General features: G+C 59.2%; 3 protein-coding genes across 3 annotated transcripts in view; 2 read left to right on the top strand and 1 right to left on the bottom strand.

Annotated features, from left to right (window-relative positions):
* SRPK1 (SRSF protein kinase 1) overlaps positions 1 to 3,238 on the top strand; it is a 32,537-nt gene extending 29,299 nt beyond the window's left edge. The window contains exon 16 of the mRNA XM_074163500.1: positions 608 to 3,238. Within this exon, the coding sequence (XP_074019601.1) occupies positions 608 to 792 (185 nt within the window). The 3' untranslated portion in view covers positions 793 to 3,238. The remainder of the gene's footprint in view (positions 1 to 607) is intronic.
* An 11-nt stretch (positions 3,239 to 3,249) lies between these two features.
* Positions 3,250 to 9,472, bottom strand: LHFPL5 (LHFPL tetraspan subfamily member 5). Its single transcript, XM_074163539.1, has 3 exons — positions 9,061 to 9,472; positions 5,460 to 5,696; positions 3,250 to 3,386 (listed from the first exon to the last, which is right to left on the bottom strand). The coding sequence occupies exons 1-3, from the start codon at positions 9,470 to 9,472 to the stop codon at positions 3,250 to 3,252; spliced, it is 786 nt and encodes a 261-aa protein (XP_074019640.1).
* Positions 9,473 to 11,445: 1,973 nt separating this feature from the next.
* Positions 11,446 to 13,668, top strand: CLPS (colipase). The gene is made up of 4 exons (XM_074163538.1): positions 11,446 to 11,485; positions 12,658 to 12,770; positions 13,331 to 13,453; positions 13,534 to 13,668. Exons 1-4 carry the CDS (start codon positions 11,446 to 11,448, stop codon positions 13,666 to 13,668), a joined length of 411 nt encoding a protein of 136 aa, XP_074019639.1.
* Positions 13,669 to 23,712: the final 10,044 nt, after the last annotated feature.

Here is a 23,712-nt window from a genome sequence, read left to right as displayed (position 1 = left end):
ACTCACCTTTGAAGTCTTCTCTAGACAACTTTGTTCCATTTTTCACATGCTGCTCGCCTAAATAGTGCCTTTCATCCTGAGCCATAGTGCTCAGGACACATCGTACCATTATCATAAAGCCCTAAGTACCCCAGAAATGTAGTGAGTCTCAAGAAGTTGTTTTTGACCTAGTTTAATAAATTTCTTTTTCTTTTTTTTTAATAAAACAAACCCTTTTTTGTTAGTAGTGTATTGCTTTCTCAGTGCTGCATGTATTGCCTGTATTCCAAAGTCAACGGCCTGGTGTTTATCTGTCATGTCAACCAGTATAATTGGTCATTTAATAAAATTAAACAATATTTGCTGATATTGGATCAGAAATAGCAGGAGGGGGGAAAAAGAAGCCTTCAAGAAAGTACATTTCTAGAACAGTCTTCAAAAGCAGTTAGAAAAAGGGGTTTAGTGTAATTTATTTCTTCCTTCAGCATGGCTTAACATTTATACTCCCGGTGCCCAGCTGTTCAGAAGAGTTTCTGAATTCACTCTGTTTAGTTTAACTGTTCGGCCTGTTTTATTCAGCTTCACCGTTCCCACGTCTCCCTCTTAACCCATCTGTCTGGGTTTTCAGGTGACCTGAAGCACATCACCAAACTGAAGCCCTGGGGCCTTTTCGAAGTCTTGGTGGAAAAATACCAGTGGTCCCAAGAGGAGGCAGCTGCGTTCACAGACTTCTTGTTACCCATGCTGGAGCTGATCCCGGAGAAACGAGCGACGGCTGCCGAGTGTCTCAGGCACCCCTGGCTTAACTCCTAAAGGCTTCAGCCCGACACCACAGCACTACACTATGGTTTACAGCATCGCGTACGCGCACCCAGCTGCCCCTTCCTGGGTTTTGTTTTCTGTTTGTTTTTGTTGTTTTTTTTTCCCCCCTTCCCCTTGTTCATTTTCCAGTGTGAAGTTCTTCCTTCGAGGCTTCCAAGAATTTTAGATAAATCTAACCTGTTCTGCTGAGTTTGCTTGTGTGACTCGATGGGGACTCTCCTCAGCCGGTGGGGCGTCATCTGTGTTTTGCCTTGATCGGGCTTCGCCAAAGACTAATTGCCTAAAATATGAAGTTTTTCCCCGAGTCTCCTCACTGTTTTGCACCGTGTGTTACAGATGTGAGCTCACCCCTGCTCAGATCCGCTCCCGTAGCTAAACCTCAGCTTTCCTTTCTCCCTGTGGGGGATGCGAAGATCCAAACGCCTCCTCATCTCACTGACTCAGGAGCCGATTTCCCGCTGTTGATCCAGTAGCGAGCAAAGGGGTGAGAAGTAACGGGTGGCACCGAGGTGCTGGTAGTTCCTTGTAGAGAAAAGACCTCGAATTCCTCCGTTTTCTGGGTGTCTGCTGTATTCTTTGCCTTCCAGTCGCGTAACTTTTCTTTAGTTCTAGCTGCTTAAATCTTTTGAAAAGAGCTATTTAAACCTAGGGGTTTAGTATCCTTGATTTCTTCCTCCGAAGTGCCCTGCCCCCTTTACGTTTTCCTTCCTTGGGCCCAGATAGTCGGAATAGTTTCGGAACTCGGTGACGTTTTTTCTACTTTCATGCCTGTGACGAAAAGGCGACAAGCGAAATAAGCTGGAACTGACTCAACGCACAACCTTCGGCACACAGATGGCTGCATCCTTTGGCCGCACAGGAAGCCTTGTTGTAGGCAACTCTTCTAACATTTTAGTGAGCTGTAAGGTTTTTGGGGTGGTTTTTTGTTGTGGTTTTTTTGTTTTTTTTTTTTTTTTTTTTTATCCCTTACAGGCACTTTTTTGCCTTGTATCCGTGAGAGATTGGCTTTCAGTGCTGCGCTCTGCTCTGCCTCTTGAGTTTTGAGCATTCGCTTCTTCCCAAGCGTCTGGGTCGCAGCCACGCTATCGCCCTTGGCTTTGAAAATCAACACTTTGAAGACCCAGTGTAAAGATTTCTTTTCCTTTTTCACTTGCTTCAGGTGCCGGCCTTCAGAAATGACTCCCCAGGATGGGACTGCCTTTTATTTTCTGGGCCGTTAGCACAAGGCGAGCTAGCAGATGTGGAAGAGAACCGACTTTTTCCATGTAGATACTGGATTAGAAGCTGTTTCTAGAGTTTACCCCCAGTAAAATGTTCTGGGGGGGTTTCTATGTAAACTTCTCAGAGGAGGTTGGATATGAATAAATAGGTTAATTTTAATTAAGAGTTAAATCACTGTGGCATTTGATAGTTTTATGATGGCTTCTTCTAGACTTGCCCGTCCTGTTACAGATTTGAGTGCATCCTACTCGACTCTAAAGCGACATTTGGCAGCGTTGGGGCTCCAGAGGCGCTTCCTTCCCCTGGACCAAACCGGCCTCTGGATTCCTGGTGGCTCTCGGTGGTAGAAGCTGCTGCAGGAACGTGCTGGAGGCCACCCAGATGCTCTCCGAGACAATTGCGTTGCCAAAGCTGCCAAGACCACTGTTACGTGTCACTTCTATGTGTGTGTTTGGAAATCCTGGTTCGAAAGGAGAGTTCATTCATAAACTTTGGTGTCATTTAACCCACTCGAAAAAGAGTTTCTCGGGTCCAGTGCCTGATTGGGCTCATTAATGCAAATCATGCTGCATGTTCTCTTAGGGGTAGATCAGGTTCTCTATGCATATAATCTAAAATTAAAGGAAGGTAACATACCAAAAGAGTTTTAAACTGCTGATTTGACCTTTTTGGGTTTGGTGTGTCCCCCCCCCGCCCCTTTCATCTGGAATTTTCCAGTTGTGTGTCACTTCCACCCCTGTTACAGAAGCCCTGGAGACGGGACTGGGTTCCAAACTGTGAAGATCCGTGGGCAAAGGATTTCTCTTGTCTTGAGGGCTCACCCGGTCCTGTGCACTGGCAGATTTAAAGAACTTTTCCTAGAAGGGGTCTGCTTTGACTCCGAGAGCCCTTTCCCGTCCTTCCCTTCCCTCTGCCCTCCGGCTGAAGGAGGAGGAGGGTTTTTACCCTGAGAGCCAAGGCTGGAGCCAGCTTGTGAGTTGAAAACCTGCAGGAGCGGCTGTCGGGATTCCGTCTTGTACCGTGTGCTCCTTCACTTGGGGTTTGTTAAATTTCCAAACTGCCGTAAAGTGCTCACACTAAAGGATTTGTACTTGCTGTGTCAGTCTAAAACCTGAAGGAAAATACATTTTTATTCTTTCTACTTGGGTGCTTTGTCTTTTTTTTTTTTTTTTTTCCTTTGTGAAAGCCGTACAATAAACAGATTATTTAATAACTGAGCCCTATTCCTCATATGTTCCCTCTGTAAGTCCTGTCTTTCTGAGCCTGTGGCCCATCGATGGAATTTCCTTTGCTGGTGAGCACTTGGGTTTTTATTTCCAGAACGAGACGTAGGGAGGTGGCATGGGTGACGGTGGCGTGCTGTTCTAAAACGGGGAGAAAAATAGTCAATAGCAGGACAGCTCTGCTGTTTCTTCATTCTAAAGTATGTTTTTCAAGTCTGGCCTCTCTCTGCTCTTCTCCCTGGCAAAGAGTCTTAATAAACATGTTTTTAGAGGGAGGCATAAAACTGGAAGGTGGTTGTCAGAACCGAATTGAATCGCCTGCTGCAGGAAACAACAAATCACAGTAAGTAGGAATGAAAATCATAATTTTTCAAATTAATGTTGGGCTCTGCCCGGGGAAGAGCTGGACGGGACCATGTGCCGCTTCGTCTCCTGCGATGGTGCTGTAGGTGGGTGTTGGATGTGGTGAGAAACGATGGCAAAATGGGGGTTACTGGGGTGGTTGGTGAGTTGATGCTGACTGGCACCATCTCGCAGAATCACAGAATGCTATGGTGTTGGAAGGGACCTCTGGAGGTCATCCAGTCCAACCCCCTGCCAGAGCAGGTCCACCCAGAGCAGGTCCCACAGGAACGTGTCCAGGCGGGGTTTGAATGTCTCCAGAGAAGGAGACTCCACCACCTCTCTGGGCAGCCTGTTCCAGGGCTCTGCCACCCTCACAGTGAAGAAGTTCCTCCTCATGTTTAGGTGGAACTTCTTATGTTCAAGTTTGTGCCCATTCCCTCTTGTCCTGTCCCTGGACACCACTGAAAAAAGACTGGCCCCATCCTCCTGACACCCACCCTGCAAGTATTTATAGGTGTTGATCAGATCCCCCCTCAGTCTTCTCTTCTCCAGACTAAAAAGACCCAAGTCCTTCAGCCTTTCCTCATCAGAGAGATGCTCCAGGCCCCTCATCATCTTTGTAGCCCTCTGCTGTACCCTCTCCAGCAGTTCCATGGCCTCTGCTGTGGTTTGCAGGGACTGTCCCAGCCTGTGACAGTCATTGCAGCCCAGCAGAGGTTTTTTTCCCCAGAAAAAATGCCCTTTCTAAAAAAAATTGTTTGGTGTTTGTTGCCCAGAGGGGGGCTCTGAATTTTTTTATGGTATTTTTCAAGCACGAGGGCAACCTGGGACACAGCAGAGGATTTCCCCTGCCCCGAGGAGACCAGCACAACATCCAAAACACTATTTTTTTTCTTTTTTTTTTTTTTTTTTTAATTATTCAGAAGTAAATTCCTTGAAAGAAGGTGTACAAACCCCAAGAAGCAGCAAATGGCCGTCCCTCCCCTTTCCCCCGGGTTTGCTGATGGACTTAAAAAAAAAAAAAAAAAAACAAAAAAAAAAAACAAAAAAAAAAACCCAAACCCCTTGTGTCCATTTTGGGCTCTTCCCATCCCATAAACTCCAGGGGAGCTGGGAGGCCACCCCATAGTTGTAGAAAATCCACAGAAGTCAGTGAGTTTAAAGCTCCTGGAAAAGAAGTCACTTGAAAGGAAAGGGCTGATGGAAGAAGAGCTCGAGTCCCTGGGAAGAGAAAGAAGAGATGAGGTGCTGCCCAAAGGGAGCAGGACTTAAAATTTTAAGGTGTTTGGTTTTACCACTTGGCAGGGATTTACGTTTTCCTGGTCTCAGGAGGCAAAGCAAAGGCTATTTCTCCTTTAACCACAAATAAACCCCACGGGACCGTAGCACCCGAATCTATACAGCCGGCAGTCCTTTAGTAATCCTCAAAATACAACCCCAAGGTTAGGTGTGCTGGGGGGGGGGGGGGAATCGCTGTGGGCATCACTTACGTGGTGATGAGCTCTGTCAGTCATTGCCCTCTTCTGTAAAACAAACAGATAATTACGGTGTTAACGGGGCGTGGGATAAAACTGAAGGGGCGGGGGTGTTTGCCAGGTTTTGTTTTCAAAAAGGGGTTAAAAATAAAAAAAAAATACGAAAATGCAATGGGCGGAGGGAAAGCCCCAGGAGGGTGAAATGGGGCCTGGCTCCGTCTGGGCTCCTGCCTTGGGCTGCTTTGATTTTCTGCCCGATCCCTCTGACCGTGACAACTCTTCCCCCCGGGGGGAAGCCACCATCCTCCCCCCACCGCCCCCCCCCCAGCTGTGGGGTGGGAACGCTCTGCAGTGGGACGGGAGGGTAGGGGGGGGCTCGGAGCTCAGCCTTTACCTTTATTTTCCACTTTAAAATCAGACGGGAGGAGGTTGTCCTGCCGGTTCCCCAACACGAAGGCCAGGAAGGAGAGGATGAGAGCGTCGAGGATGCCGATGATGCAGAGGATGTACGCCCAGCGCACGGTGCAGGCCCCCAGCGTGTACTTGTCCGTCTTGTCCCCGCACATGCGCTTCACCTCGCTCGAGTCCCAGCCGTCGGGGTAGATCAGGCACCCGATCATCAGCCCGGTGGCTGCGGGGAGAGGGAGGCGTTACAGCGGCCGTGAGGTTCCTGCGGAGCCCGGACTCCACGTGGAGAGGTGGAGGAGCGTGGCACGGCTGTGTCTGGCCACAGATAGATGGAATCATGGCATGGTTTGCATTGGAAGGGACCTTAAAGCCCCCCCCCCAGTGCCACCCCCTGCCCTGGGCAGGGACACCTCCCACCACACCAGGTTGCTCCAAGTCCCCTCCAACCTGGCCTTGAACCCCTCCAGGGATGGGGCAGCCACAGCTTCTCTGGGCAACCTGGGCCAGGCTCTCACCACCCTCACAGCAAAGAAGTTCTTCCCCACATCTCATCTCCATCTCCCCTCTTTCAGTGTCAAACCCTTCCCCCTCCTCCTAGGGCTCCCCTCCCTGATCCAGAGTCCCTCCCCAGCTTTCCTGGAGCCCCTTGAGGGACTGGAAGGGGCTCCAAGGTCTCCCCGGAGCCTTCTCTTCTCCAGGCTGAACCCCCAGAAATCTCTCAGCCTGTCCTCACAGCAGAGGGGCTCCAGCCCTCCCAGCATCTCCGGGGCCTCCTCTGGCCCTGCTCCAACAGGTCCATGTCCTTCTGCTGTTGGTGGCCCCAGAGCTGGAGGCAGCACTGGGGGGGGATCTCCCCAGAGCGGAGCAGAGGGGCAGAATCCCCCCCCTCGCCCTGCTGGCCACGCTGCTGGGGATGCAGCCCAGGGCGCAGGGGGTTTCTGGGCTCCAGCGCACGTTGCTGCGGCGTGTGGAGCTTCTCACCCACCAACACCCCCAAGTCCTTCTCCTCAGGGCTGCTCTCCAGCCTGGATTTGTTCTTGGGGTTGCCCTGACCCACGTGCAGGACCCTGCACTTGGCCTGGTTGAAGTTCATGAGGTTGGGACAGGCCCACCTCTCCTAGCCTGGTCCCAGTTGGGACTCACTAACCAGGCTTAAAGGTGCCCCGTGGTTGCCCACCATGCACGGGCTCTGCTTCACTGACGCTGCTGCATCCCGTGAGGAGCAGGATACGGCCGCTGCTCCCCGCCAAGGACACGCTGCAGCAGCATCTCCCATCCCAGCGTTGCCCAGGCAACACCTCTCCTGCCTCCGCACGCATCCCTGGCTGCTCCGCTCCCAAGAAATATTCTCTCCAAACAAAACGGGGATGGGTTTAGTCCGTACGAGGTGGAGAATCCTGCTGCTGCCCCACATACGGCTGGATTTCACCTTGCGGTTTGGTGAGCCGTCAGCGGCGGCTTTGCAGGCAGATTAATTCTGCTTGTTCAGCTGCGGGGGTTCCAGCCCGGCCGTGAGCCACCGGCTCCTCCCATGGCCGCTCCGGATGCTCGACCCCAGGCCACACACAGCCTCGGTGGCCACTACAGCCCGGCCACGGGGCCCTCGGTCTGTCACCTTTGTGGCTTTGCCGTGGGAGTCCCAACAAACCCAGAGCGAGCTGCTGAAGGGCCGTCATCTTCTGCCGAGCGGCTCAGGTCCCAAAATCTCAAAAGTGCTTTTTTTTTTTTTTTTTTTCCCCTATATACTTCGAGAAATCGTTGTATTTGCTCGACGAGAAGAAGGACCAGGGTCTGGAGGGAGAAGAGCCGAGCTCATCTGCAAGGCTTCGGGGTGTGATTAATGGAGGCTCTTCGCATCCCCCGCTGTTATCTTGCTGTGGAGCGTGGGAGTAACTGGTCCTCTGTGTGTTTTGGTGCCGGTTTGAGGGCTCCTCGTGCCAGAAACAACCCCACGGTGGCAGCTCGGGACCAGCGGTTGTTTGTCCCTGTCCTTTAGGGACATCCACATCCTCCTGCAGCAGCGGGGTGCTCCCTGCCCCACACCGGTGCCTTTTCTCCATCCCTGGGTGCTCGGTAAACCACGAAACACTTTTTGGGGTGGTTCCCTCACCCTTTGCCAGGGCTTTTTCTCCTTGGCTTGAGAAGAAGAGAGGGGCAAGGCCAGTGAGCAGTTTCCTAGATCTGCAGAGAGCATTTCCCTTCGTTGAGAAGCAGCTGCTTTCTCCTTTTATTTAATTACTCTTCCCTGTAGCTAATGAGAGGAAGGGCACAGAGAAAGGGGGGAAGCTGGAAAGAAAGAGCTTCTCCTGTGAAAGTGCCCCCTGGGGCGGAGCAAAGGCCAGAAAACGCATCCTCTCGTCGCCTGTCCCATTTTTTATAATAACTCCCAGAAACGCAGCAGCACCTGCATTGCCCGGTGGCAGCTCGAAAGCTCCGGAGAGCCCATCTGCGGTGGAGAAACCGGGCTCCTGGGGATGATTTGGGCTTGTCCGCCTGACCACAGCCACCTACGTCGGGTTCCTCTCCCCAGCCAGCGCAAAAAACGTCCATAAAAGCCCCAAATACAAGAGCAAAGCCTTTCCCCGCTCCGGCTCCCGGGGAGGCTGAGCCGCCCCAAGCCTCTTATCTAAATCTTCGCTTGAGCTGGCTTCTTTAGCCGGGAACTGGAGCAGCCCTGATGCCACCCTCCCACGGGGTCTCAGCCGGGGTGTCCCTGCCGTGGGGGTACCTGGGGACGGCGGGGGCTGCGGCCGGTCCCGGCATGAATGATTCAGGAGCGGCCAAGGGCCGGGTTGGGTTTCAGCCGGGGCAGCGAAGGCAGGAGCTGGGTTACCGGTATCTCGGGTGTCTCGCTGCACCGGGGGGAGGGAGGGATGGATGGATGGATGGATGGATGGATGGATGGATGGGGAAAGGCTGGAGATCCACAGGGATGAGCAGAGGGATGCGAGGATGAGCGGAAAAATAGGGAAATGTGGGTGATGGGCAGCAAATCCTACCGTCAGTCCCCTCCTCCTGCTCCCCCTCCCTCGTACGTCTTCCCACGAGCTCAGGGAGGTACCGGTTGCTGCAGAGGGTATTGCAGGCACCAAATAACCCAGCAAACGTTGTCACTATCTCCCTGCTTAATTCCCGCAGGATCCCTAACGTGGCAGGGAGCCCTGTGCCCCGGGCCTGCAGCCTTTGGTGCTCTCAGACCGATGCTCCGAAGCCGCAACCGTGGGGCAGAGCAGGAGCGACGGCGTTGGGCGATGGCTGGAGGAAAAGGCCCCCCAGGTAAGTGGGGACGGGTCATGTCCGGGACGTTGTGGCTGCGTGGTTTTGCAGCAGCGCACGGAGGGGAGCATCGCCCACGTGCAATGAGTCTGACGGGTCTCAGCTGCTCTGACAGGCTTTACTCACTGCAAATTCCCCGCTGGTAACCAGTGCGGGGAAGCAAATGGGGCACGGAGGTGACGCTGGTGTCCCTTTTCTGGCCACCCTCCCCCCTTGGCAGAGTCGAGGCGGGGACAGAGAGGGAAAAGCAATTCCGACCGGACCACCAGCAGCCCCCGGCCCCCCCACGAGTCGCCCCCAGCCCCGCTCACCCGCCGCCAGCTGCATCCAGGCGCAGACTTTATAGACGGTGGCCGCGTTGCAGAAGAAGAAGAGGCTGAAGCAGAGGATGGAGCCGATGATGAGGAAGGTGGAGATGCCTACGAAGAACATGGCGGTTTTGAAGGCGCTGGAGGGGATGGTGCCGAAGTCGAGGGGGCTGCCCTTGCAGATGAGCTCGCCGGTGAGCGCGTTGCCGATGCAGTAGGAGAAGAGGCCGAAGTAGCCGGCCTGCGGCGTGTCGATGCTGTCGCCGATCCAGTAGGGCTGGATGAAGGTCACCACCATCAGGATGGAGAAGCAGAGGGTGAAGAGGGCCCAGAGCACCCCCATGGCCCTCGCGTTCCGCACATAGTTGGTGTGGTAGATCCGGGCAGCCTCCTGCGCCGGCAGCAGCTTGGTCATGGCGGGGACACCGCCACCGCCACCGCCACCGCCACCGTCACCGTCACCGATCCCCGGGGCGCCCGGCGCTGCCCCGCCCCGGCGGAGAACGGCGGCGGCGGGAGGCTCCGGCGGCGGCGGCGGGACCGCCCAGGGGGGGGTGTGGGGCTGGCGCGACCCCCCTCACACACCTACCGAGCCCGGGGAGGACCCGGGAGGCACCGGCGAGACCTCCCCCGCCCCGAGCCGGGGTGGGCGCGGGGGGAGCCGGGCGGCGCGGCTGGGGATGTGCTGCGGGGATGCGCCCTGTGTCCCCGGGATGAGCCCTGTGTCCCCGGGATGGGGTGCCGGGATGCGCCCTGTGTCCCCGGGATGAGCCCTGTGTCCCCGGGATGGGGTGCCGGGATGCGCCCTGTGTCCCCGGGATGCGCCCTGTGTCCCCGGGATGGGGTGCCGGGATGAGCCGTGTGTCCCCAGGATGTGCCCCTGTGTCCCCGGGATGCGCCCTGTGTCCCCGGGATGCGCCCTGCACCTCCGAAATGGGACCCCAGGATAAGCCCTGTGTCCCCGGGATGGGGCGCCGGGATGAGCCCTCTGTCTCCAGGATGTGCCCCTGTGTCCCCGGGATATGTCTCTGGGATGAGCCCCTGGGATGTGTCCTGCACCCCCGGGATGCGCCCCTAGGGTGTGCCCTGTGTCCCCAGGATGTACCCCTGGGATGAGCCCCGTACTCCCGGGATGTGCTCTGTGCCCCAAGGACGCACCCCTGGGACGAGCCCCGTGCTCCCGGGAAGAGCCGTCTGTCCCCAGGATGCGCCCTGTGTCCTTGGGATGTGCCCTGTGTCCTTGGGATGAGTCCCATGCCCCCGGGATGCACTCTGTGCCTCAAGGATGTGCCCCTGGGATGTGTCCCTAGCATGCACCCCGTATCCCTGGGATGATCCCTTGGGATGTGCCTTGTGCCTCCATCATGCACCCTGGGATGCTCCCAGTGCCTGTGGGATGAGCCCCGTGCCCCCACTGTGCCCAGGACCTGCCCTGGGCTGTGCTCCAGGACGCACCCTGTGCCCTCCTGTTCCCTTGGGATGCACTTTGTGTGTCACTGTGTGCCCTGGGATGTGCTCTGTGCCTGTGCCCTGCGCCCTGGGATGTGCTGGGCACCCCTGGATGTGTCCCAGGATGGGCCCATACCCCAGGACGCATGTTGGGATGCTCCCCGGGGTGTGTCTTGCCCCACAGCGTGTGCCCTGGGATGTGCCGTGACCCCCAGGATCCCCCCGGGCTGTTCTGGGCACCCCAGGTTGCGTCCCAAATGTTGTGCCCCCTTGGCCGCTCCCCTCTGCCCTCCCAGCCGGTGTCACCAGGGTCTTCCCCAATGGGGGTGGTTCATGGGGTGCTCCATCATTGGGGTGGGGGGCTGTGGGTCCCTGGACCTCCCCCCTCTCGGCTCCGGGGCTGGCTGGGGCTGCAGGCAGGGGGGCTGTTACCCAAATCCCTAACAAAACCGTCACTCTCCAAACCAGGTTTGGAGTTTTGAAAGGTGACATTAGTTTATTTATTTACAGCGCCGGGTGCGTGGGGGGGTGTCTCCTCCTGTCACACACCCCCCACCCCCCCCCCATCAGAACTCTCCGTGTGATTTTTATACACATTTTACAACGTCCTTATAATATTAGTGCCTCCTGCCTATATTTAGTTGGTCAGTAATTTACACACGGTCACACCATCAAGTTACAGCTACGGCGCACGCTCAAGGGAAGGGTCTTCACCTGGGAAAGGGTCTTCACCTGGGAAAGGGTCTTCTTGACCTATGGGTGTGATTTTTAGTATTATAACAAAGGTATATTTCAGTTTATATCAGTTATATATATATATATATATATATTTCAGGTATATATCAGTTTAGGGCACTAAGAATTTCCGCTTTCCTGCCAGATTGGCTAAACTGCTCAAAAACGTGGAGATTAGCACCGTCCTCAAGGTCCTTATGCTCCATGTGCCTCCTCGAGAGTGCTACAATCCTCGTCTCCCTTGGTGAGGAGTCCTTTTCATTAACTCACGCTTGATAAATTCAAGGCTAGAGTCCTCATTGCTCCCGAGGACACACAAAAGGCCTTTCGACATTAGTTACTAATCACATTTCAGGGGTACGCTTTGGTAACAAGGGGACTGTCCCCGCAGCCCCTCTGCGAGAAGGGAAAGGGCTCATCCTGCTGCCAGAACACCCCGGGGCATCAGCCAGCACTTGGGGAAGGGCCAGGTCCCTGCCTGGTCCCCGTGTCCTGCTGCCAGAGGAGCGTGGGCAACCCCAGGGATGGGCTGTGGGCACTTGCGGCCACCTCGGGACCGTTCTCCGGGAGCCACATCTGCCCCGCATCCCGAGGGACCGCAGAGGGCTCAGCTCCTGCCCTGGGGTCCAGATGTCACGTGCCAGGGTGACGGCCACCCAGCAGCCAGTGCCAGCCTCAGCGTCACCCCCGGGGGCCACCGAAGGCCAGGGCTGGCCGGGTGTTAATCATTGCCGAGAGCAGCCGAGCCAACGCGGGTGCGAAAGGCTGTGCCGTTCCCAGGGCTGGTCTTTCATCAGCCGCATCCCCCGGGCGCTGAAACACCCTGAGCAAATATCTGGCAGGGCAGGGTGCGACGGTGGCCCATGGGATGGGGACATCGGTGGGCTCTGGAGCGCCGAGCGAGGGTGGGGGGACGCTAGCAGAGGGGTGGGCTCGCTCCTGCCGTGCTTTGGGCTCTCTCGAGTCGGCGATCGTAACATCTGAGCGATGGAAGGGCTGGGGTGGGAGCTTTCCCACGGAGGGGAGTTCCTGCCATGGTCCCAGCTTTTGCTTTGTCCAGGGACCCATCATCAAGGAGGACACCTTGGAGACCCCCAGCTCCATGGCTCCCTGCACCCAGGGTGAAGGAGAGGAGGGAGGAGTGGAAATCCCCGTCGGGGGACACGCAGGAGTGCCGTTACTTCACGTTCACATCGGCCAAAGGAACTGCCAGAGAGCAGGTCGACATCTCCGGCACAGGACAATCACAGAGGTCTCCATCGTGGCACCTCCTGGCAGCGCGGGCATCGCTGTTCTCCTGCCCTGGGCAGGGCATCGCGGCGCTGCCCCAATGCCACGAGTTGGGGTGTGATAGGAGCAGCCACATCAGCTGATGGAGACACCGGCTATAAAACTCCCGCCGGCCCCGTGGCGGAGGCACGAGCGAGCCCACCATGGCCACCACGCTGGTCCCCTGCCTGCTCCTGGCCCTGCTGCTCCTGGCCCCGGCCCTGCCCGCCCCGCACAATCGAGGGCTCATCTTCAACTTGGTGAGAGGGACAACCTAGCCCCATCCTGGCCGCAGCCAGGGGACACCCCGAGTGCTGCGTCAGAGGGTCATGGGGGTGCTTTGGTCTGGCAGCAGCTACGTGGGAGAGCCCGGGGGGGGCAAAACTTAATGCATCTGGGGAAACTGAGGCAGACGGGGATGGTGTGCTGGGTTTTCTGGGGTCGTGAGGGATCTCAGAGCCCACCAAAGCAGCCGTGCAAAGGGACGGGGAAGCCCCAAACTGGATGGGATTGAAGCTCTCGCCTGCCTGCCCCAGTGGGGACCCTCTCCCTGGGGGGCTCACAGGGAATGGGGAGGGGGGCACATTTTCCCTGCAGTGTCTCAGCCCTGTTCCCATGAGCCAGGCAGAAATCAGCACTTCGGCGGGTGGTATTTTGGGCCAGAATGAGGAAATCCTGCAGGGTGGGAAGCTTGGGCATGTTGGCAACGGTGCTGAGACGCAACCAAAAGGGGGTCCCACACCCACCCAAGCCCCCTGGGCACACGTCTAGGGGGGGATTAAGGGGGGACAGAGAGGGACCTGGTGCTCACGCCCTGCAGGACACCGGGGAGCTGTGCCTGCAGAGCGCCCAGTGCAAGAGTGGCTGCTGCCACCGGGACAGTGGCCTGAGCCTGGCCCGATGTGCACCCAAGGCAGCCGAGTTCCAGGAGTGCTCCCCAAAGGTACGTCTTCCCCTGCTCCTGGGGGGGAACGGGGATGGGGACATGTCCCCCGCGCTGCACCGTGCCTTGGTTCCCCGCAGAGCCTCTATGGGATCTACTACAAGTGTCCCTGCGAGAGCGGCTTGACCTGCGACGCTGATAAAACCATCGTGGGTTCCATCACCAACAGCGACTTCGGCGTCTGCAAGGACACCCGGCGCTTCAGTGGGTGGTAGTGAAGGAAGAGACACCCCCCCCCGGTACCCCCTCATACTGCCCCTGCCTCCCTGCCTTTCACCCTCCCCAGGGACCCCCAGATCTGCCCTGGCTACTGGGGGGGGGGGGGGGGGTTGAGTAAAGAGCATCTTCTGCCGAACTGCGGGCTGGGGTTGTCACTTAACGTGTCCCTCCAGCCAAAAAAGCCACAGGGAGGTGGTGGCTTCACCTATATGTGCATGCACAACCTATGGAATTGAGTAATGGTCTGGGTCGGGGCAGTGGGGTGCTTGGGGGGAGCAAAGGGGGTGCAAGAAGATGCAGCAGCCCCCGGACCCGAGGGAGCTGCTCGGGCTGTGCTGGAGTCGGTTTATTCGCTGCTGCGGCTGCTCTGGTTGGAAATGTCCCCTGGAAAAGGTTTGTCACCAGAGAAGAGGGACTGGGAGGTGCTGTGGAAGCTGTGGGTTCTTGGTGGTTGTGTCCCCCTCTGCCGTGTCACCCTGCGTGCCAGGAGCTGCACCCCACCCGACCCGGGGTGGTCGGCTGGGTGGGCGTCCTGCCCAAAAAGGACCTCTTAGGGGCAGGGGTTGTACGTGCCATGGGGGCCCCTCATGCAACACCTTCACCAGCATCTCGTAGAGCAGCTTCTCCCACTGCGGGATGCGCAGGAGCTTTGGGAATTGGGGGAGGCAATGGGGGGAGCAGCCCCAGCACACAGCGAGGGGGCAAACCCCCTTAGCTCTGCCCCTGCCAAGCTGTGCCCTGGGCAGGGTGGGCTGCGGGGGGGGGGGGGTGATGCCCAGCTCAGAGCCAGCCAGTCGGGCACGGGGAGGGGGTGCAGACGAGCTACAAGGGGGTGAGGAAGAGGAGGCACCCGCCTGGTAGAGCTGGGGGGGCAGCAGGAGGTGAGGGGGTCATCGGAGGGGGGGTTCTTGGCTTCTCTTGGCTTCTCGGTGCTACCTTCACCCCACGCGTTTCCATCCCTGGGGGCAGAAGGAGCACCGGGGACCCACAGCGTCGCTCCCCATCGCCCTGAGGGGCTGGACACCCCATGGTGGCTCTGCACGGGGTGGGGGGCTATGGGGGGCTGGGGACTGTACCAGGCAGCTGAGGATGTCCTGCAGGAAACTTTCTGTCCTGGAGAACGAGCAGCTTGAGGATCTGCACCTGCAAAAACACTGGGGACACGGCTGGGAGGGTGGCAGAGCCTGGGGGTTCCCCACTGCGGGGAGGGACACACATGGGGGACATCATGGGGACAGGGCAGGGGATGCTCCAGTGACCCGCTGGTCCCAGCAAGCTGGCAAGAGGGGAAAATGCTGACCTGGATTTTGGTTTTAAGCTCGTGGTGGGTGGCAAAAGCCTTTAGGGTCTTGGTTTCGTCATCGTGGTGGTCCCAGCAGGAGGCCACCAGGTCCATGTCCTCCTGGGTGCGAGATGAGACCTGGAGGAAGGGGGAGACGGGGACAGGGACGGGGACAGCAGCCCCTCTCCTGCAGCAGACAGGCACCCCTAGAGAGCGAGGGGACATGGGACACGGCATCCGCTTGGCGTCCTCAGCCCCACACGCTGTTCCACGCCAGTGTGGAGCACCCCAGAGAGGCTGGCATCACCCAGGACACATACTGGGGACACTGGGAGCCCTGCCTGCCCAGGGCCAGCCTCGCCCGGGGCTTTGCATCCTTGGCATGGGCAGGATGTGGCCAACGTATGGGCTCCAGCCCTGCTGGGACCAGCAGAGGGCAGCCGCAGCGTGCCCACAGCCCGGGACCCCCCCCCAGCCCTTGGGGAACCCCTCCCCAAGCCTAGCAGGGACCCCCCAAACCCCAGGGGCAGTTCAGCCTCAGGGGTCCCTAAAATGCCCACAGCCCCACAGGCCTGATACCCCTTGAGCCCCACTTCGGGGGTCACCCCCTCCCTGGAATAGGGGGGAGAGTATTGGGCGGGGGGGGGTGGGAGGGGGGAGGCACAGCCTGGGCCAGCTCCTGGTGTATATGATAGGAATTTTGGGGTGTCCCCATTTTCGGGGTGTCCCTATGCTGGCAAGAGGAGGATGGGGATACTGGAGAGGTGGGAATGGGGTGGCTGTGCTAGAGGGGGGGGACACGATGAAACGCATGAACGGGTGTGCCTCCCCCCCCCCCCCCCTCCCCATCTCGGCCCTATATTTACTGGTGAAGCGGTGGCTTTATTTTGGCAGCTCCGGGCTGGTAAATATTGGCTTAAACCGAAAACCAGACGCCTGACTCACGGCGTCTTAACAAACACAGGAAGGGGCCCCCGGCGCGTGTGGGGTGCTGCCAGCCCTGGGGACGGGGGGGGGGGGGGGAACGACACCCCACACCAGGGTGGGGGCACCCTGGGCTGGGAGGGGTTGGTGTGAACAGGGCATCCTTGTGCAAGTGGATTTTGCTGCAACGAGGTCCTGGCAAAGGGGCTGCATCCCCTTCCCGCCCCCCCCCCCCCCCCCCAGCTCCTTGGAATTGGGGGGGACGGGACACGGGGAGGGATGAACTCCCCACCAGGGACCTTACTTCACCCTGGGTGATGGAGGGGTGCAACCACTGGGGTGCCCCATCCTCCACCCTGCTTTGCACAGGGTCCCCCCCCCCCTTAGTTAAAAGGCAATGAGGAGGAGTATGGGGGCATCACGGGTGGCACCCCCAGCTGCCCCCCCCCCAATATCACCCCATCACCGAGGAGCGTACCCCACTTTGTATGGCAACGGTGCAACCCCATTCCAGCTGTTGGGGTGATGCTGGTGTCCCTCTCTGCACCCTGTTTGGAGCTGGGGGGGGGGGGCATGAGGGGTGTGGCCCCCCCCCCCCGGGGACCTCAGTTCACCCTGGGTGATGGAGGGGTGCAAGCATTGGGGTGCCCCATCCACCCACCCTGCTTTGCACAGGCTCCCCCCCTGGGTTAAAAGGAAACGAGGAGGAGTATGAGGCCGAAGGGGCTTTGGGGACGGGGGGCTTTGGGCAGGGGGGGCACCCCAGGGCCCCCCCTCCTCAAGTCTCACCCCATCACCAGCGTTGCACCCCACTTTGCACCCCCATCCCCGCCTACTCCACGAGGAAGCCCCAGTGTCTTCCCCGTACACGGCGGGGGGGCCGGGATTGGAAGGTTTTTGCCCGCCCCCCCCCCCCCCCCCCCCCCGCCTGCCCCCCCCCGCCGGGGCTGTTTTTACCAGGAGGGTACAGGATGTTCTCGCAGAGCCGCGCTCCCTCTCCCCAACCTCCCTCCTCCCTCTCTCTTCCCCCCCCCCCCCCCCCATCCTCCCCCCCCCTTTCCGCCAGCCCTCGGCCTTCACCTCTCCTCCTCCGCGCTGCTTTTAACCCTTTGTTTCTCCCGGCGCTGCCTTTTCCTCCTCTCGCGAACCCAGTTCTTCCCCATTTCTGCCAAGATGCCGTTAAAACTCCTTCTCTGCCCATCCCGGGGTGTCCCTGCACCCCCACTTCACCGTGCTCCCCGTATCATCACTGTGCCTGCTGGGGGGGGGTGTGTGTGTGTGTGTCCTATAGTGGGGTGCCCACCTGATGCCCATCCTTGCAGAACCCCCTCATCAACCCCCCCCCCCCCCAAACAGGGAGCACCCTCCCAGGCCTGCCAAAAACCCCAGTAAAAACTGGGGTACGGGGGAAGGGGGTCTCTCCTGCCGTTTTTGCCCCACGGGCAGGGGGGCTGCCAGCCCCGGGGGGGGATAAATGCTTCTTGGGGGGGCTCTGAGCTGCCCCCAGCCCCCACAGAGAAGCCTAGGCAGTCGGTAGCCCTGCAGCACCAAGTGATTTTGGGGGCGGGGGGGAGGAAGACCCCAGGCATAGCTTGATCTCCTGCCCCCCCCCCCCCCCTCACCTCCAGCTCCCCCCCCAGTTTGCTGCAGACTGGTGTCATGCAAGGGCCTGATCCTGCGGAAGGGGCAGGGGGTCCCGTGGGGTTTGGGTTGGAGGGTCCTGGGGACCACGGTGCTTCGTGGGAGGCTTCTGCTGCGGGAACATGCCGGGGGGGGGCAGTGGGGGTGTTGCCTGGAGCCATCTGGGGGTGCCCTGAGGCATCTGGGGGTGCCCAGAGGCATTTGGGGGTTCCCCATGGGTTTCTAGAGGTTGCTTTTGGGGCTGGCTTTTATTTTTCTCCCCCCTCTGGACGACTTTCCCCCCCCACACACCCCGTTTTGGTCAGGCGGTGACCAGTGAGCCAGGGGGGCTGGTGGCCCCTCTTGTGGTGTCCCTCGACCAGGGTGGCTTTTTGGCTGGAGGTGGCCACTGCGTTTTCAAGGCAGGAGCCGCGGAGATGAAGCTCGTCCCTGCGGGGTGTGGGACACCCCCACAGGGGGCTTGGGGAACCCCAAATCCCCAGGGAGATGCCCCAGTCTGTGTGTGTCCCCCCCCCCCCCCCGTGCCGACGTAGGACACCTCAACCTGCCCCCGCAGCAGCGAAGCCCCCCCCCCCCCCCCTCCGGCAGGTCCAAGCTGTGGGGCACAATGGGGTGCAGACCCCCAGTGCACCCAACTGCAGCCCCCAGGGACTGAGGAGGGGGGTGAGGGGGGGGTGAGGGGGGGCTGATCCTGCGATGCCCCGATGGGTTTTCCCTAAATCTGGGCCAAATTTGCACCGTCCTGGGGCTGGAGCTGGCGAGAAGCCGTCCTTCAAAGCTCTCGCTGGAGGAAAAGCAACCTTTCTAGCAACAACAACAACAAAAAATAATAATAATAAAAAAAAAAAATAAATTCATGAAAAGCTCTGGTTTTGCCTCTTCTTGCCAAAACCGATTGTTGGAAGATTTTTTTTTTTTACCGGCCTCTCCGGCTTCGCCTTCGCGTGTGACGGAGGGACCAATGTCAGCCGCTCTCCTGGATTTCTGTTTGGAAGAGGGGAAGGACCCGATGGGAGGGCAGGGATCGGCTTGGGACAAACCGCAGCCCCAAGGGCCCCAAAACACGGTGTGGGGGTCCCTATCTCTCTCCCCCCCCCCTCCATCCTCGGGGCTGGCTGTGGGGCTTGGAGTGTGGCCATGGGGTGGGGGGTGGGGTCTCCCTTGAGGATGCTCCCCCAGCCCGGAGCAGCCGGGAAAGAACCCCAGGGCTGAGGACTGCCCAGTTCAGGACAGCAGTGGAGGCTGTGAGTAGGTTGGGAGGGGGGGGGTGTGTGTGCAGAGGTGGCCCTGGTGGGGGCACCTAAGCTCCCCGCGCACCTCCATGACCCCCTCCCGATGCTTCCCAGCGGGACATAAGCGGAAAATTTCTCAGGCTGAACGATTTGTGCTGCTGGAGGAATTAATTAGAGCAATACTGGGGAGGGCGGGGGGGTGGGGGGGGTTGACGGGCTGCGTCAGCCCAGGGAGAACTCACAGCTGGGTGCTCTGCAGGCGGGGGGGTGCCCCCCCCCCCTCCCCCCCCCTCCCCCCCCCAGCTGGGATCCCCCTCGCTGGGTATTTTTAGCATTAAATTCCCCGAAATGCTGGTGAGCTGGACTGGGAGAACAGGCCAGCACTGGGGGTGGGAGGGAAATGCAGGGGGGATACGGGGGATATTGGGGGGGGGGTACTGGGGGTGTTGGGAGGATGCTGGGGAGGTGCTGGGGGCGGGACAATGGGCGGAGATGCTGGGAATACACTACGGGGGCTACTGGGGGGGCTGCTGGGAGATTATGGTGGGGATGCTGAGGGGGGAGACAAAATTGGGGGTGATGCTGGGGGGATACTGGGAAGGGGTGTTGGGGGGGTTGCTGGGGGGTGTTGGGAAGATACTGGGGGGCTGCTGAGGGAGGAACAAGGTGAGGGCTGCTGGGGATACGCTATGGGGGCTCCTGGGGGGGCTATTGGGGAGATTATGGTAGGGATGCTGGGGTGAGGGGGAAGTTGGGGGTGATGTTGGGGGGATACTGGGAAGGGGTGTTGGGGGGGATGCTGGGGAGTGTTGGGAGGGGGACAATAGGGGGGATGATGGGGATATGCTACAGGAGCTCCTGGGGGGGCTGCTGGGGAGATTATGGTGGGGATGTTGGGGTGGGGGGGAAAATTGAGGGTGATGCTGGGGGGGCTGCTGGGGGCCATGCCGGCGCTCGATGCCAGGAGTGATGCTGGGGTGGGGGGGGTTATACTGGTGACCACGCCGTACCCCACCATCCAGCGGAGACCAAGGTGGGGGGGGGGGGGGGGGCACCCATCCACTCTGGGTGTCTCGCCAGCCGCAGGGAGGGGGGGTTTCCTGACTTCAATGCCCGGAGGCAGCGGGCAGCTTCCCCCCCCCCCCACCCCCCCCCCGCCCCCGGCAGGGCCCTGGCAGCGGCGCACCCCCACCGCCCCGGCTGCTGAGTCAGGCTGTTCCCGGCGCTCCCGGTACATCGCGTCCCAACGCCGGGCGCCTGGCAGCCCGCCCGCCCCGGTGCTGCTCCCGGCAGGGGCAGGGCCCGGCCCCGAGCTCCCGGGATGCGGCTCATGGGGCTGCCGGTGCTGCGGTCCCGGAGCAAAGCCCCCCCCCTTCCCCCCGGGAGCTGCAGGGTGGGTGGGTTTGTGTTGTGGGGCGGGTTTTTTTTTTGTTGTTTGGGTTTTTTTAAGGGGGTGCCACCGTAGCACTGTCCTGAGTCACGCTTGGGCACGTCCCTGCCGGGTGCGATGTCCCTGCAGGGTGTCCCCCCCTCCCCTGGGGCTCCCCAAGAACCCGACGAACATTAGGGCAGCCAGAAAGGAGGTGATTTCCCCGGGTGTTTTTGGGGTGTAGATCCCTCCCAACATCCCCATCAGCCTCGTGGCTGAGCATCCCTGGGGGTGCTGCACCCTCTGCCACCCCTGCACCCACACACACACCCCGACACCCCCATCCCGGCGGGGAGGAGGGGGAGCCCCGGTTGCCCCCGGCCACCCTCCGGCCCCGGCGGAGGCTGGTACAGTTCGTTACGTCCAGACCGGAATGTACTTTGTGTTAGAAGTGGCCCCAGGCCAGGACGGCAAAGCTGGACTTTATTTATCCTCCTCGCTCCGGCCTCGCTGCATCCTGCGGGATTGGATCTCCGGTGGGACTCGGGGAGCCCTGGATGCTGCCTCCCCCCCCCCCCGCCCCGCTGCTCATCTTCAACCAGGGGGGAAATTATCTCTGCAAATATTTGTGTCCTTTCAGATGGTAAAAGCTGTTCCCGGTGCCTGGAGGAAGCGCCATGGGGGAGATGGGGATTCAGGGATGGATCCAGCCCTGTAGGGGTGGATGGGGATTCAGGGATGGATCCAGCCCCGTGGGTGAGATGAGGATTCAGGGATGGATCCAGCCCCAGCAAAGCCTGCGGCTGGAGGTGTCCCCGCCTGCTTCCATGAGGTTTTTGCCAACGGGGGCCAGCGTTCGGATCACAACCCGGAAATTCATGGATTGGAAATGCTCGAGGAAAAGGCCGGCCCTGGCCACACTGGGGGACGGGAGCAGGATCTGGCCTGCAATGGGGCTGCTCTGGGGGTCCGGGGGTGCCTCAGCCCCTCTGCCGGTAAAAACTCATCCCAGGAGCCGTGAGGCTGAGCAAAGAGAGGGGTCGCAGCCGGAGGAGGGACCACCCCGGGCTGGATCCGGCCGCTTGCCGCTGGCCGGGTTCCACGCCGCCACCCAGCATCCCTCCCACGGCCCCTCCGCTGGGAAGATTTGGGGCGATTTCATGCAGAAAACAGCTCGTGGGTCAAGCAGCCCCACGCCGAGCGGGTGGTCTTGCCCTGCTGCCCCCCTCTGTGTCCCCCTATGTCCCCATCCCTGCCACCCAGCTGCACCTACGGCCGACGGCGAGGACACGAGGACACGGTGTCCTCCTGGACTCTGTCGCCTGTTGTGCAACACCCAGCTGCACCTCCCGTAAACACCCGGCTCCCCGCGCTGCCGGGCTCCCGTCACCCTGCACCCCAGCGCCGGTGACAAACCGGGCCCTCGGAGGGGTGCCCCATGCCGGGGGGGTGGGGGTGGTGGTGCAGGGGGAGCATCAAAAAGCTGCTTTGCTCCCCAAAACAGGCAGGTATCCGGGTAGCGGGGGGGAAGGAGGGATTCGGTCCCCTCGGGAGGGGGAGTATCCAGCGCAGGTCATCTGCCCCTGGGGCCATCGATTTCTGCCCCGGGGCCATCGATTTGTGCTGTCACAGGCAGAAGGGAACGGGGAGAAAAACCCATTTCCTCGGCTCTCCAGCGCTCGAGAGATTCACTGATGTGGCTTCTCGATGTGAGGCCGAGGCGGAGGGACGCCTCTCCTCCCCGCGCTCGCAAGGCAGATTAACGCCGGTTATTTTTAGCAGAAGACAAGGATGAATAAAAATATCCCTTATTTTATTTTAATTTTTTTTTTCTTGTTGTTGTTGTTGTTGTTCTTTTTCAGGAGCCACCACTCTCACGACACACAAGGTGCTCGGGGGCCGGCGCGAGGAAGGACATCACCGGTGAAAGGGGGGGGGGTTTCTCCGGGATTTGCTCCCCGGTTCCGGTGGGGGGGGCAAGGCTTTCCCTGGACCCCCATCCTTTCGGGGCCGGGTGAGAGCCACACGACGGGCGCGGGGCTGGGGCAGGACACGTGTGGCCAGCTGGATGGCGAGGGGGAACAAGCAGTGCCCCTGGCAGCCACCCCGAAGCCGACCGGGATTATTTATGGAGCAAATTTCCTCCAGGTTGTGTTACAGCGGAGCCGGGGGGGGGGGGAGGACAGACCCCGGCATTTGGTGGGAGGAGGTTCGGGCGTCCCACCACCCACAAAAGCAGAGCGAGGCAGGGGGGGGGCTGGTATCACCACGATTTGGAAGGTGTCTTTAAAAAAAAAAAAAACCCCACTCTGGTGCTTTCTTCCCGTCTATTTTGCTTTTATTTTATCAAACAAATTGACCGTTTTTGTGGTGCAAGGGCAAACCGGGCCGGACCCCCGCCCCCCCCCGCCGCTGCTGTCGGCCCCACGGGGGTTTTTCAGGGCTTGGGTGTTATCTAAGGGCCCCGCACGAAATTAAACTGTGGGGTTTACCAATATTGGAAACCCACAATGTTTCTTTTGTAAATGGAAATTTAAAGCTCTCGGAGGCCGGGCGGGAAATGTTTAAAACCAAAATGCAAGATTCACCTGGGTGAAAAATAAGGGAAAAATGAAATGTCATGAAAATAAATAGTATTTTTTTTTTTCTTTTTTTTTTTTTTTCCTGAAAGTGGGCTTTAATTTTAACTCCGGGTTTCCAATGAGTGCCACCGGTGTCTAAATTACAACTGGGAAAATCAAACTTGGCGGCCAAGAGCAGCCCTGCGACCCATTGGGGCAGCGCTGCCTTAACCCCCATCCTGGGGGGGGGTGGTGGTGGGGGGGTGTGTTTAATTGGATCAAGAGGCAGGGAATCGGGGCGCAGGGTGGGAGCTGCCGACCCCAGCTCCACCACAAGCCCGGTAAAAATGAGCACTTTATATAAAAATCCTCAGAGATGCTGCATTTTAAATCTACCCTGTGATCCACCTTCCCCCCCCACCCCCCCAGCTTTTTTTGCTCCTCTCGGCTCCGGGGCTGCAATTAGGGCGACGTTCCCGAGCAGCGATCGGATGTTTAATTGCAAATGTATGTTATTTCTAATCTCGAGGGGGGTGGGGTAGGGGGGGGGGTGGTGTGTGTATTTTGAGGCAGCTCTTAACTAAAAATCTTATCTCCTTCGTTCTGACCGGGAACGTTCTGCGCGTCCCGGTGTCCTCCAAACCCCCGCCTCCCTGTCCCCAGCTGGGGGACATTATTATTATTATTTGCTTTTTAGTGCCATTAATTCCCTTAATGAACCCCGAGGCGGTTGCACGGGGTGGGGGGGTCCCCGTGGGGTGTTGCCTGGGGCTGGGTGGTCCCGGGGTGCCCTTTGGGGGTGCGTGTGTGTGTGTGTGTATGTGTATGAAGGTTCCCCCCTCTCCGGGGGACACTACTCAGGGCTGGGGGAAGCCTGAAGCACTGCGTGGAGTTGAGGGGGTCGTTGGAGCACTGTGTGGGGCTGGACACCCCCCCCCCCCGGTCATTGCACGGAGTTGGGAACCCCCAGGACATTGCACGGGGCCAGGACCGCCCTCCCCGGGGCATTTCACGGGATGAAACACCCCCCC

Source organism: Numenius arquata, chromosome 24 (genome assembly GCF_964106895.1).
Source record: "Numenius arquata chromosome 24, bNumArq3.hap1.1, whole genome shotgun sequence".
Lineage (NCBI taxonomy): Eukaryota > Metazoa > Chordata > Aves > Charadriiformes > Scolopacidae > Numenius > Numenius arquata.
The sequence above is the reverse complement of the archived record's forward strand: the minus strand, read 5'-3'. Positions and strand labels throughout refer to the sequence as shown.